Source organism: Gymnoscopelus microlampas (genome assembly GCF_963454915.1).
Source record: "Gymnoscopelus microlampas genome assembly, chromosome: 10".
In the NCBI taxonomy this organism is placed as follows: Eukaryota; Metazoa; Chordata; class Actinopteri; order Myctophiformes; family Myctophidae; genus Gymnoscopelus; species Gymnoscopelus microlampas.
In genome coordinates, this window is record NC_139947.1 from 43573588 (window position 1) to 43587345 (window position 13758).

The 13758-nt window shown below is 39.8% G+C and overlaps 2 protein-coding genes across 3 annotated transcripts; one reads left to right on the forward strand and one right to left on the reverse strand.

Moving 5' to 3' along the window:
- Window positions 1–786: 786 nt before the first annotated feature.
- On the forward strand, window positions 787–6703 carry agmat (agmatinase (putative)). Of its 2 annotated transcripts, XM_084068418.1 has the most exons (8): window positions 787–1002; window positions 1654–1856; window positions 2922–2970; window positions 3213–3408; window positions 3939–4118; window positions 4530–4614; window positions 4705–4781; window positions 5613–6703. In XM_084068418.1, the coding sequence occupies exons 1-7, from the start codon at window positions 905–907 to the stop codon at window positions 4776–4778; spliced, it is 885 nt and encodes a 294-aa protein (XP_083924544.1). In that variant the 5' UTR covers window positions 787–904; the 3' UTR covers window positions 4779–4781; window positions 5613–6703. The 2 variants fall into 2 exon arrangements, with proteins under 2 accessions (XP_083924544.1, XP_083924543.1); XM_084068417.1 differs by lacking the exon at window positions 5613–6703 and having other exon boundaries at window positions 4705–4899.
- A 103-nt stretch (window positions 6704–6806) lies between these two features.
- On the reverse strand, window positions 6807–12989 carry pfdn4 (prefoldin subunit 4). The gene is made up of 4 exons (XM_084068419.1): window positions 12936–12989; window positions 11844–11948; window positions 10424–10564; window positions 6807–7275 (listed from the first exon to the last, which is right to left on the reverse strand). Exons 1-4 carry the CDS (start codon window positions 12960–12962, stop codon window positions 7144–7146), a joined length of 405 nt encoding a protein of 134 aa, XP_083924545.1. The 5' UTR covers window positions 12963–12989; the 3' UTR covers window positions 6807–7143.
- Window positions 12990–13758: the final 769 nt, after the last annotated feature.

The window sequence follows — 13758 nt, forward strand, 5'->3', positions numbered from 1 at the left end:
CTACATTCATCAGAGCGAGAGCAACACATTAACGGGTCGTATTCAGCGTTGCCATGTCCGCTTATTATAAGCGACTTTGGGTTTGTTTTTCTGTGAAGTTGCTTGTAATTATTGGTAGTTGCGTTTTTTTTTAGCTTGTTTCTAAAGGGTAGTTGCTTATTTGGGCGTGTTTCCTAATGTTGAACCAGTGGTTCACAAACATTTACAAATGAAGGACCCCCTTCTCATATACACTGCTCAAAACACTTTGAGCCCTTAATTCTTTTGAGCAGTTTTTGTTAGCAGTATGTGTACACAGTTCATGAAAACTCAAAATAATTAAGGGATCAAAGTGTTCCCTACATTTCTTTGAGCAGTATATTTTCGTATGTATTTTTGTCTGCGGCACAACATATTTGCTGGTACGCGGCGTGTCCAGATTGTGTTGTGAAAATATTCCACATTTTGTCCAAGTTTACTTTTGAAAATAATTTTGCGTCGCGATGCGTTGTGAGTTTGCACATCGGCTATTTTCAAATAGCCAATGAAGTGCTCATGTGGCCCAGTTGCTGCTTTTGGGCTTGTTTTCATAGACTTGTTTGCTTACTTCTCTCACAAAAGCTGGCAACACTAATTGGACTCCTTTGAGTAGTAGCGACTTCAACTTATTTTCGTTCACGTTCTAGAGTGTAGTGGCGAAAGTGCGTTCTGCACAACTGTAGGTATGTTGTCGAAAAACCTGATTAATGGTCGCAGTATTATTTCAAGAGCTCTGCGGCCGTGTTTTGGAAGCATTGCAGAGAAGCAATGCGACTTTGACGGACCGAGTCCACGCGTATTAACCCCCAGCAGAAAGTGCTCAGGAAAGAAATACAATGTGCCTCCTAGCGCTGAGTTTGTCGCCAGAGTCTCTGGAATCGCTACCATGGCCAAGCTGCCCTACCAGGAGACAGCGGATGGACTGGACGCGGCGTTCGTTGGTGTTCCAATTGACACTGGAACTTCTAACCGACCTGGAACAAGGTGGTGTAAACGGCCTCCAAACGTTGCTACCGCCTGATCGGTCAATCGTATAAGTTAACCAATCACTACTACTACTCAAATCAATATGATGCCCATAAATAATGATTTCTCTCAAAATGTCACCTGCCCGTTATGTGAAATTAACTATTCCAATTATCACATTTTTACCATTGGATATGAACCATGTTCACCCTGGTGGTGTCCCTATTTTAGGTATATTGGGCTACTTATTATAGGTGAAATGTTTATTTACATTATATACATACGTGCGTGCGTGCGTGCGTGCGTGCGTGCGTGCGTGTGTGTGTGTGTGTGTGTGTGTGTGTGTGTGTGTGAAATTGCTGATCTACAAGCTCACATTACATGCGATGTATGTAGCGTGCTGTGAGCTTGTAGGTCAGATATATATTTTTTTAAATAGGGCTTTAGGTTAACTCCATGCAGCATCCATATTCTGGGGGGAGAATAGCCAAGAAATACCAGCTCTAGAAGCCATTCATTGCATTTTCATCAGATTAAATTCTGTGTTGCATTTAAGTAGGAAATTAAAATGGAATGCAACAAAGACTATTCACAGTCACACTATAAATTCCCATGGGTGCAGCCATTCCAGAAGTACACCAAGGATATTATCCATTCTATCCACAACAGGTTTGGCCCAAGGCAGATCAGAGCAGAGTCTGCTCTGCTGAGGTCTTACAACAGTGGCACCAGAGCAGCACCCTATGAGTCACTAATGGTTGCTGATATTGGGGATGTCAACGTCAATGTGTATGACCTGAAGGACACCTGCAAACGAATTAGGGAGGCCTACCAAAAGATCCTGGCCACTGGCTGTATCCCTCTGACTATGGGTGAGAATGTCTGATAAAGAAAGCATCTTTAGCAGCTCAATGTTGATGTTTTTGGTGATGAGATTTGGTGTACATGTGTGGACCTAATATAGACCCCTGGTGGGGTTTAGGGGTTTAAGTGGTTAAATAAATGCACACGGTACAGTGTTTGATTTCTTTGCCAAACATTATGCAGACTGTTGACAATTACAGTGCAAAGGTTGCCCACTATTTGGCAAGGGCCTCTCATTCCGTACAAATATTTAACCATCACTGCCATTTTTACTTGAAGATTTATTCTGTTAAAAATTGTCAGTAAATGTTTTGATCACATAACAAGACTAGAAACAAGAGTCTAAACGCCAGAGCATCGGGTCCTCAGAGTTACTATAGGGGGGACGCCAAATCTGTGTGACTTTTGCCAGGTTTGGCGAGAGAAACAAGCAATCCAAAAAACAAGTAATCAGGTCTATGAAAAGATTGGGGCCAAAAAAGCCTGCCCCATGCGCCTTTATTATGACTTAGGTCATTCTTGTTTTTTTTACATTAACCACTTGAACCCTTGCATCTCTATTCTGTGAGTCCCTGCTTTATCTCTGTCTCAGCTGGGGTCCTTGGCCTGAAAAAAGTTCAAAGAGTCTTGCTCAGTACACCCAACTGACAATGTGGTGGTGGTGGAGGAAAAGCCATGGAGTCACCAAAATCAATAGGGTTCATCCCGGAAACTGCCTATTAGGTTATAAGATACATCTTGTGTGAAAAGTCTATATTCTGAGCTTTTTCATAAATTAATTCCCTATTATTTTATACTTCGTCGTACGACAGTGTCAAGCAAAAAGCTCACAATCTATAAATCGACAATCGATCTATAAATGACATGCTCAGAATAGAGACACCTATTGTTTACCCAGTGAAATACAGTAACAAGAGCTTGTAACTAAACAATAACTACATTTATAATAACTACATTGGATTGATTGGAACACAGGTTATTTTGTTTCATGTCCTGAAAAATAACCATTTTGGACATACAAGGTTACTGCCTGACAGTCACAAAATAAAGATGACTTGACTTGGTGTCCACAGGTGGTGATCACACAATTGCATACCCAATCCTTCAAGCTGTCGCTGAGAAGTAAGTAAAAGTCCATTACAAAGGTAGTCTTGTGTGACAAGATTCTGATATTGTTACCCAGTATTAGTAATTCATTGCAGCTCTATAATGTAAAGAATGCTGTGACAAAAATATTTGGCAAAACATACATTTTTACATACCTGCCCACAAATGTAGTCTAATCCATACATGAGAAACCAGACCCAAACTGTTTGCAGTGCAATACTGTATCATAATCCCATTAATCTGCATTGATTTGTCAGACATGGTCCAGTAGGTCTGATACACGTGGATGCCCATGCTGACACAAGTGATGTGGTCCTTGGGGAGAAGATTGGCCACGGAACTCCTTTCAGACGCTGTGTAGAGGAAGGGCTCCTGGACTGCAAGAGGGTCATCCAGATTGGCCTGCGTGGTACAGGCTACTCTCCAGATGCCTACGAGTGGAGTCGGGCCCAGGTACAGTGCCGTGCATTAGGTATTACAGTATATGGAGATCCCCGATGTCATCAGTATCATGCCCACATACGGGCATGTCGATATAATTGGCATTTCAATTGGATCTGCAGTTCTGGTCAACTGGATCTCCATATATGCCTATATATGGGCATATCGGTCGGCTCGGTGGTTCTGGACAACAGCCTATCCGATTCCGAACGACTTGACCACTTTTGCCGATGCGTGTGTGCCGAGTTTGAAGTCGTTGGTCTCATATATGACCATATATGGGGATAGCGGTCGGATCTGCAGTTCTGGACAACCGGATCTCCATATATGCCTATATATGGGCGTATCTGCAGTACTGGACAACCGCCTATCCGACTGACTCGATGCTGGGACGGGGCACTCCCATGGGTCGTTGGCCACGCGCTCGCCGAGTTTGAAGTCGGTCAGTCGGACGGTTCTCGAGATACGTGAACTACAGGTAGACGTACTGAGATTTCGTGCATTTATTGTAAGATAGGCTACTGCATTTGTGTGTTGTACAGGGGTTCCGAGTGGTCCAAGTAGAAGAGTGTTGGTTCAAATCCCTTACACCTCTCATGGCTGAAGTCAGGGCTCAAATGGGCAGTGGTCCAGTCTACCTCAGCTTTGACATTGATGCTTTAGACCCAGCCTTTGCCCCTGGGACAGGCACACCCGAGATTGCGGGGCTTACACCAATACAGGTAAGCTTGGTGTAGCTGAACTCGTTCTCATTATATTTTATTTTATTTACAGCATCATGGTTATGATATTGTATTTTGTGTGAATTCCTGCTAGAAGGTTGGCTGGTCACGACTTGGAGATGAGTATTTTGGGCAATATGGGAATTTCCAAAAACACCCAGTGTGAGAAGAAGAACTTTAGGTTACTAGCATAACCCCAGTTCACTAGAACACACCTTCCCTATGAGGCGAGGAAGCAGTTTACTTATTTGAATGGCGACTTAGCCTGCGTCAATACCTAATATATTATAACACTTACCCACTGTATTGACGTTGGTTTATGGTTCTGTGGTACCATCAGGGGGCACTATACCCAATGTGAGTCGAAGAACCGGGGCTAAGCAAGTAATCAAACATTTTGATTCTATGTAGGGACTCGAGATTGTACGGGGCTGCCGTGGCCTAAACCTTGTTGGATGTGATCTAGTTGAGGTGTCCCCACCTTATGACACTACAGGTAATGGCCACACAACATTTATCAGAAATTCTTATTTTATTGTTCTTGTGCATCAACTAATTGCGATTTTTCTTTTCTTGTTTTCAACAGGAAACACAGCACTCACTGCCGCCAACCTGCTTTTTGAAATGATGTGTGTCCTTCCAAAAACAAAATACTACTAATTGGTAACGACAAACATTAATTCAATCAATGATATTACATTGTTATATTACATAATTCAATTATGTTGGACTGTACATTTGCCAAAATCTCCTAGGTGCTAATTATCAATCTATCAGATTTGTTTTTGTTGAATACGGTGTGTAAGCAGAGAATGTAGTATGGTTCAAACAATTACAACTTTATATAATAGATAATTAATATAAACATAAGCATTTTTATTACAACCAGCGAAAGAATATGTACTATATGAGATCCAGTAAGAATGGATGGAAAATAAGTCTTAATAGACCAAAGAACTTACTACAGCATTATAATATGTTTATTGGACCGCCGGTCTAGTTGTTATAATGCATTATAGTTTGATTATAAGTCATTATAATTGGTCATTGTGTGCTTTAAACATTTTGGTGGTTCTTGCATAGACTTAAATGCTGTTTTTTCATGAACGTCTCTCCCACCCATCCCTTCATCCTTCACTAATCTGGTGAAATTGGTTTAAAAAACGACAAAGATTCGATAAAGATGGTCACTCACCATTTTTTACTTGTAAAGTTGACACACAATAAGGCCATTCATTTTGGACTGTCCCAAAGTGATATGGTATGAGATTAGTATTAATCTAATACTAATCTAATCTCATACCATATCACTTTGGGACAGTTCAAAGTCCAGCGTACTAATTTAGTACGCCAATGTCAAAGGTTAGTGTAGTCTTTGATATTCAGAAGCAGCCTCGACTTTCTGTGTCCAACTGCTGCGTACGTACTGTTTTTACTGTTCATAGATTTACAAATATGTCTTAACAGCTTCTGCATTGATTTGCTATAATTCAGGTGGTCCACAATGAACATTTGGAACAACACTGCTGATGGTGGTGTGTTAGCAGTACCACCAAGTGGTGAAACATGTGAACTGCAACAGGAAAGACTTCATGCTTCTCAGGGAGAGACACTCTTACAGGGCACAAGGACATGTCTTGGGCCTGGTAATTAGGGGCCAGATTTATGACTTGAAATGAATTGGTCCACTGTGGGTCCCCATGGGCTCTGACCATATGATGAAGGCTCTGGATATAGACAGGCTTGGCTTTCCCTCCTGTAATTTAAGATTTAATGCTGATGTAACTATGCATAGAAAATAAATACATGAAGGGAGTTTGTTTTAATAAGCTCAAAGAACTAACTCCTCAAAGATGAAATTATATCCTTTCTTTTTTGAGATACCATGATGCGCTACAATGCAGGGATCATCCCTCTTGTGAGACCAGCAGTTATGCATTGACATGAAACAAATATACAATAAATATTTGTACATTATATTACTAACATTTGCTAATCTCTAAGCACCACTGCATGTCATGTTAGTAGGAATACAGGAGGAGCCAAACAGTTCCTGTTTTACATAAACAATTAGGTGGTGCTCCCAGAGGCAAAAACAAAGGAAAAGAATAGGTTCCCAGATTGAACATTTGCCAACATCTTGAAGAGCTACCTGTATACATTTCACATTTTAAACATGACTATGCAATCATAATTGTATAATTGCACATCAAAGAAACAATGCAAGCTTGCATCAAAAAGAGGGCTAAAATATGTTTCTGACAAGCACACAGCAAGTTACATGTGCTTCAATTCCAAGAGCAGGGGATGAACTCTGAGGCACTAACCCAAACCCTTTACCATCAACTTGCCCGGGCACAAAACTCACTTTTTAAAATTTAACAAACAATTCTTGCATGTTTTATTTGATTTGACACACACGTTACAGAAGGTAACAGGCATATTGGTCTTATGCCCTTTACCTCCCAAATGTGTGAAACAGAATGACTTAGTTTCTTATCATTTGAACTGGCGTAAGATCATTCCCAACATTCTGGTTATTACCCAGTACATGTTAAAATAAGTGTAAAATATTGACGTCCTTTTGATATACAAATAATCCATAATCAACTTTTTTCTGATAGTTCTTGTCCAGAATGATATACTGCATTGTGCCGTTTGCAAGTGAATACAAAATACAAAGCTCTGCTTCTTCTGTACTTTTATTGTCCAATTGTTTAGGCGTATAACAGACACATACTAAATGACCAACTGTAAGAACATTTTGCATTTCTTCAATCTCAAGATATTAACCTTAGATGTCATTTTATGCCAAAATTAAGATGAAAACATACACATTGTGTGTATACAAATATACATCAATAAGAACATACAGTGGATGCTGCTGCAGCAAACCTCAACCATTCATGCAGAGTCAAACTTGAGGTTTTGTTTTGCCATGGTGCCTACTGCCTATGGATCTGATAGGAGACCTGCATGAATAAAGTCCATGTTGAGACAGCTATCATTGTCCGTTTTCAACCTCTCAGCTCTCATCTGCCTCCAGGTTGATGTTGTTGCCAAACTTCGCATAGAGATGCACCTTCAGATCATTTAAAACTTGCTGTATTGCAGCTACTTGTCCTTCAAAGTTCTTGACTTCCTTCTCCAGTGCTTCCTATAGATAAAAGAGAAAGCCGTAAATGATGGGGAGGTGGGGCAGAGTTTAACCTAGCGATCACTACTATTTGCTCCACTAAAATAAACCAACAATGGAATCAAACATTTTATTGGAACAAGTCAGTTCCAATAAAAGACATTTTACAGCTACCCCAGTGTTGTGTTCTATTTTTTTTCAGAAGGTATACGCTACGATACGATGCGCGTGGTCGTGGGTATACGCTCTCGCGTTTTCAATGGATGAAACAGTTTTTGAAGGTATACGGTAGCGACGAAAAAAAATCTCATGGTATACGCCGTACACAGCATCTGACGGTAGAACACACCACTGAGCTACCCCAAGTCATCGACACTGTCCAAAACTATTTTGATGACAGAATATCCTGTGCCTTTTGGTCAATAAAAGGATAATACTGAATAACATTTCCTCTGTTGCCAATTCTTTAGCTTGAAAACGTACTTAGATACGCTGTCTAAGTAGGCTAATGTTGACCTCTCCTGTGTTTCTACCTAAATGTGTTTCTACCTAAATCAACACGTGTCTTGTCAGATCACTATAGTAACATGACAACACGCTGTCAATGAGGATTAGAGATAACATGAATTGAGTTGTACGATGTGAATGTTGAAATAATAGCGTGTTTTGCTTTACATTGTGCAAGTGTGATTGCCACTTCAACTGGGATAACTCCGAAGCAAATATGTACATTCAACACTTGAATGCAGCGTGACGTCAATGGAATCGTCAGTGACACACCCTGAGAGCAATATATGTACAACGTATGGCTCATCTTCTTTTCTTTCTCTACAACACTGCCCAATAGAATATGATAACAAATTATTGCTTAAGGGGCAAGACCACTTTGGTAGAGGTTTGGGTTGTGTAGTTACCTTGCCATGATGTAACTCCAAAGGTGGACAAGAAATCAAAAATAATTGCTCAATTGATTAGAAATTGATAATTCTAAATTTGCTCCTCATTGACTTACATTGTACCGTAAAACAGCTCTCAAAGTCACTCTTTAAGCACATAAACAAACACGAACAAAGCTGATTCAGACAGTATAGAACATCACCAAAACCCAGTACTGTTTGTTTTTTTAATAAAAATGTTAACTTCCTGCTGATTTTACTATTTGAAGATCCGGATCCGGATCCGCGAATCCAGTCCGGGTTTTCTTCTTAATAAAAATGGAAAAAATCAACAGGAAGTTAACATTTTTATAAAAAAAAAAAACAGTACTGGGTTTGGTGATGTTCTACATTGTCTGAATCAACTTTGTTTGCGTTTGTTTACATGCTAAAAGAGTGACTTTGAGAGCTGTTTTACCATACAATGTAAGTCAATGAGGAGCATATTTTGAATTATCAATTTCTAATCAATGGAGCAATTATTTTTGATTTCTTGTCCACCTTTGGAGTTACATCATGGCAAGGTAACTACACAACCCAAACCTCTACCGAAGTGGTCTTGCCCTTTAAGCACATCTTGACTGCAGAGGGGTTTGACAACTCAGTTCAAAGCAGGACAGGACTTTAGATCATTTAAAGTGACAAAACTAAAGTGATGTTTTATTTATTGCTACTAATGTGCATTTCAAAAGGAATGCAGTCAGTGGTGAAAGTGGTTGACATTTCTTGCCGGAACTGACACATGCACGCGCGCGCAGCGCGCGTGCATGGGTCCCGTGCGCGCGCGCGCGCGATTTTTTTGCGGTTTCGGGTCGAAAAATGTGCGGGTTTGGGTGGGTTTTGGTACTTTTTTTCCTTTACTTTATTTCGGTTTTAGGTTTAGGGTTAGGGTTAGGTTAGGGTTACTTTATTTAATTCTCGTTCTCATAAATAAATCCTGTCCCTGGGCCCACCCATGGCTGCACCCCTGATACACATGATGAAAACAGAGCTATATTGTCCAACTTGACCATACTGTACAATATGTACATTTTCAAAAAGCCAAAGTTTAAATGGGGCTGAAGCGGTTTATGTATGTTTTGTCATAATAATTAAAATCCACAAAGTAACTAGTAGTATTAAACTAAAGTTTTCAAATAATTGAGGTGGAGTAAAAGTATAATATTTGCCTATGAGATGTATTGGAATAGAAATAAAAATATTGCAAATTGGAAATACTCCAGTCAAGTAAAATTACCTTAAAATTATACTGAAGTACAGTATTTGAGTACATGTACTTAGTTACTTTCCACCACTATCAGCATTAGATAAGATGAATTACTCACCTTCTGAAAAGATGAAAGAAAACACACTTTTGTTCCATAGCCCCACATTGTCTTGGTTTCAGAGATCATGGTTGTAAATATGTCGAACTTTTGCCACAAAGTATTTATATTCCATAATGTCCCATGACCCACGTCCGTGTTTACATTTTTTGACGATGCACGTTAGTGTGGAGCTGTGTTCCGTGAGCAGAAAGCTGTCAAGTGGCCTCCAGAAAATAAATCTGGTTTCCTTTCAAAACGATGTGCATTTCAGAATAAGAGTTTTTTTAAAACTCTATCCTTGTTTTGTTACAATTTAACACACGTTTTATTTTGAAATCATACTACTGGAAGTAGAAGTACCCAGGTAGCCTAGTTGAAACTACTTAACTTCACGCGAAAGCAACAGTTTATGCGGAACGGGGGGAGAAAAAAAAAAGAAGTCAGGGGAAATCACGGATCTGTGAGAGTGTCCCGTCGTACGCACAAATTAATGAATGGTTGTGACGCCCTGTATGTTAATCTGACGTTAGTAGATTATGTTTTATTCTTGAACATGGCCATGGGTCTCCTGGCAGGTTATTTAATATGGGATTTTCACAGCTGCCTTTGACTTTTTCTTAACGGAACGGCGTTCCGGGACCGAATCTTTTACCGGAACGCCGTTCCGGACCGTTCCGGCCCACTTTCACCCCTGAATGCAGTTGAGATTAAATCATTCTCTAATATATAACTTTAATTAAACTGAGCTTTATCTAACAATCATTCTTAGACTTAACTTCGGGAGGATCTATCAATGATCATGAACACTATCATAGGGGCCCCCCGAATAAAAAGGTGGGTGGCAAGCTATGAGTTTTCTGAACGGTCTCCTCAATCAGATGCTGAAAAACTGCAGATGCTGAGAAAATGTATGCAACACAGACGCACCTTTGCAGCTTCTAGCATCTCTTGTGTTTCTTCCTGAGTGTGACTAATAAAGACATCGCCGATTTGATAAGGGATCAACAAAGAGTCATCATCAAACATCATGAGGTCATCACTTGCATCCTGTAAATTCTGCAGAGATTTCTGAAAAGAGAGATTAGCAGTGTGTTTAAGTTGTCTGAAATGAATATTACATCTTCAAATCGTTATCACTAAGGTAATTAATAAGCACCAACAGGGATAACAAAATTATATCTTAACATGTTACGTATTATATTTATATGCTATTCTCATTGGATTTCACTTAAAATTACTTGACAATACCAATGTTACAACTGTGGTCTGTTACATAAAATTTGATTGCACAGACCTACAGTTTCAACACCCAACTACGAAACTTTGACATGGCAAATGGTAAATGGTGCATTTATATATCGCTTTTATCCAAAGCGCTTTACATAGATTGTGCATTACATTCACCCATTCACACACACAGTCATACACCGATGGCGGAGGAAACCATGCAAGGCACCATCCTGCTCATCGGGAGCAATTAGGGGTTCAGCGTCTTGCTCAAGGACACTTCGACACCAACTCTGGGGGAGCCCCCCAGCCCGGGATCGAACAGGTAACCTTGCGGTTTCCAGTTCACTCTACCTGGCCACTCTACCCCTGAGCCACTGCCGCCCCACATGAAAATGTAATTTGCTAAATCAAATTAATCATATTCAAAAACTAACAATTTTCCAGACATTTCAGACCAGAACGGTTTACTAAAAGGGCAAGAGCACTTTGGTAGAGGTTTGGGTTGTGTAGTTACCTTGCCATGATGTAACTCCAAAGGTGGGCAAGAAATCCAAAATAATTGCTCCATTGATTATAAATTGATAATTCAAAATATGCCCCTCATTGACTTACATTGTACAGTAAAACAGCTCTCAAAGTCACTCTTTTAGCACATAAATGAACACAAACAAAGTTGATTCAGACAATATAGAACATCACCAAGCCCAGTAATTTTGGGTTTGTTTTTTTAATAAAAATGACAACTTCCTGTTCATTTTACAATTTGAAGATCTGGATCCGCGGATCCAGTCCGGGTTCTCTACTTATTAAAAATGGCAAAATAAACAGGAAGTTGACATTTTTATATTTTTAAAAAATAGTGGATGCCTCTGATATCCAAAGAGATATTTCATCAAATGTAAGTCAATGAGGAGCATATTTTGAATGATCAATTTCTAATCAATGGAGCAATTATTTTTGATTTCTTGTCCACCTTTGGAGTTACATCATGGCAACGTAACTACACAACCCAAACCTATACCAAAGTGGTCTTTCTCTTTAATCATTACAATTACGGTCATTTAGCTTTTAGCAGACATAATCCAGCTTTATCCTCTCAACACATAAATCACCTTACCTTCTTTGCTTCTATTTCATCTTTGAGTTCTGTCATTCGACTTGTGTTCCTTGCGAATGTGTTGATCTTCTTTTGATCTTCAAATGTCACATTGACATCTTCAACCTGCCAGTAAGACATTTACTTTACTTTACTACCTCTGTGCTTTTCTTTGCAAACTGTTGTTTTGTATTTACTCCACTGCGCCCTCTACAGATCTGGTCAATATAAATGACCATTGACCATATCTGTAGAGGGCGCAGTGGAGTAAATGCAATAATTTCCATCTGGCGGACATATTTTATTTTCTGCCCAAAAAGTGTATTATACAGAGAAGGTCCCCACCTTCTCTGCTGAGAGACTTCCCACCCTGGAGAATAAACGTTCAACAACACAAAACAGCCTTTGTTTCGGTGAGCAGCGAAGTAGTTTTGTTTATTTTTTACTATAGTTGGAGCTCTGGCAGGGCAGTGAAAACCACTACTGCTCTGGACCAGGGCTAGGATAAAGTCTTAGGAAGCATAAGACGATTTTAAGATGTTGAAAGCCTATTTTCTTTAGCGGGAACACTCTGAGCCCCCCACCTCCCGTTTCAAATACACTTTCTGTCCAGAAAAGAAAATATTTCACCGAAAGGGGGAACGGGTTAGTTACTCCACTGCGCCCCCTACAGATCTTGTCAATAGAAAAATTCCATTGTTTCCATTTTTCCTTCCGGTGAAATGTTTTATTTTCAGGCCAAAAAGTGTATTTTAGACGCGAGGTGGGGACTCAAAGTGTTCCCACAAAGGAAAGTAAGCTTTCAACATCTTAAATCCGTCTTTGTTAAGGTTTGTTAAGGTGTTAAGGTATGCGGGCAACGGAAGGAAAGTAAAATAGCGTTAAGGAGAACTCCTTCTAACGCTATGGGCCAGAGCTAGCCTGAGCTAACCATAGACTGGAGTGATATGCACGAGGGTGTGGTCACGTTGAAAATACACCAGTCACAAAACTGGCAACCCGTCACTGGTAAAAGAAAATGCACATGTGCCATTATGAACAATGTGAACTAGAATAGCGAAGAAAGCATTCTTAATAGTAGAAACTAATATCGTATTCAAATGTTTTACTTACTACAGTTGTCTTTATGGTGGCTGCCATCTTGGTTTCCTCACAGTTCCTAGGCAGTGTTGCCGGATCTCGTGAGAGATATAAGCAACAAGATGAAAACAAACCCAAAATAAGAGGCCACATGAGCGCTCTGAAAATAGCCGATCTACAAGCTCGTTGTGAGCTTGTAGATCTGCTATTTTCAAACAAATCTTGAAAGAAACGCAAAACATTATTGAATATTTTTTGAAACATTTTAACAACGCAAATCTGGCTACCAATATTTACAAGCGACTTCACAGAAAAACTATCCCAAAGTCGCTTATAATAAGCAGACATGGCAACACTGTTCCTCGGCTGCAGGAAGGTAATCTCATCCAACTGAACAGTTTAGTTTCTACTGCCACCTAGCGGATTGGGTTACCGCATAATGTTACTGCAGATAATTAATTACAAGCATATTTGTATCCATTTTGTGTCCATTTTGTTGGGGGGGGGGGGGGGGAGTCCATTGTGGCTGATGTGTGATGATTGATTCTTAATCCATTCATATTCATAATTGAAAAGAAATTTGCATCAAATTGGAGCTATTGGACCCTTGCGAGACCCTTACCCTGACCAATGGCCCTTATGGATCAGGGTCAGTGTTGGTCAAGGAATATTTGGTCATTTTACTCAAGGGCAGACTATCAGAATTAAGCATCCTCAATGGCAAATTGGCAATGACTCAAACATGTGATTGAATCAACCGGAACTTCAGCTCTGCAAATATTTCTACAGCAAACAGGACTGCACCCAAGTTCAAATATTTACTGAATGTATCGACAAAGCTCGAGAGAAGAAGAAG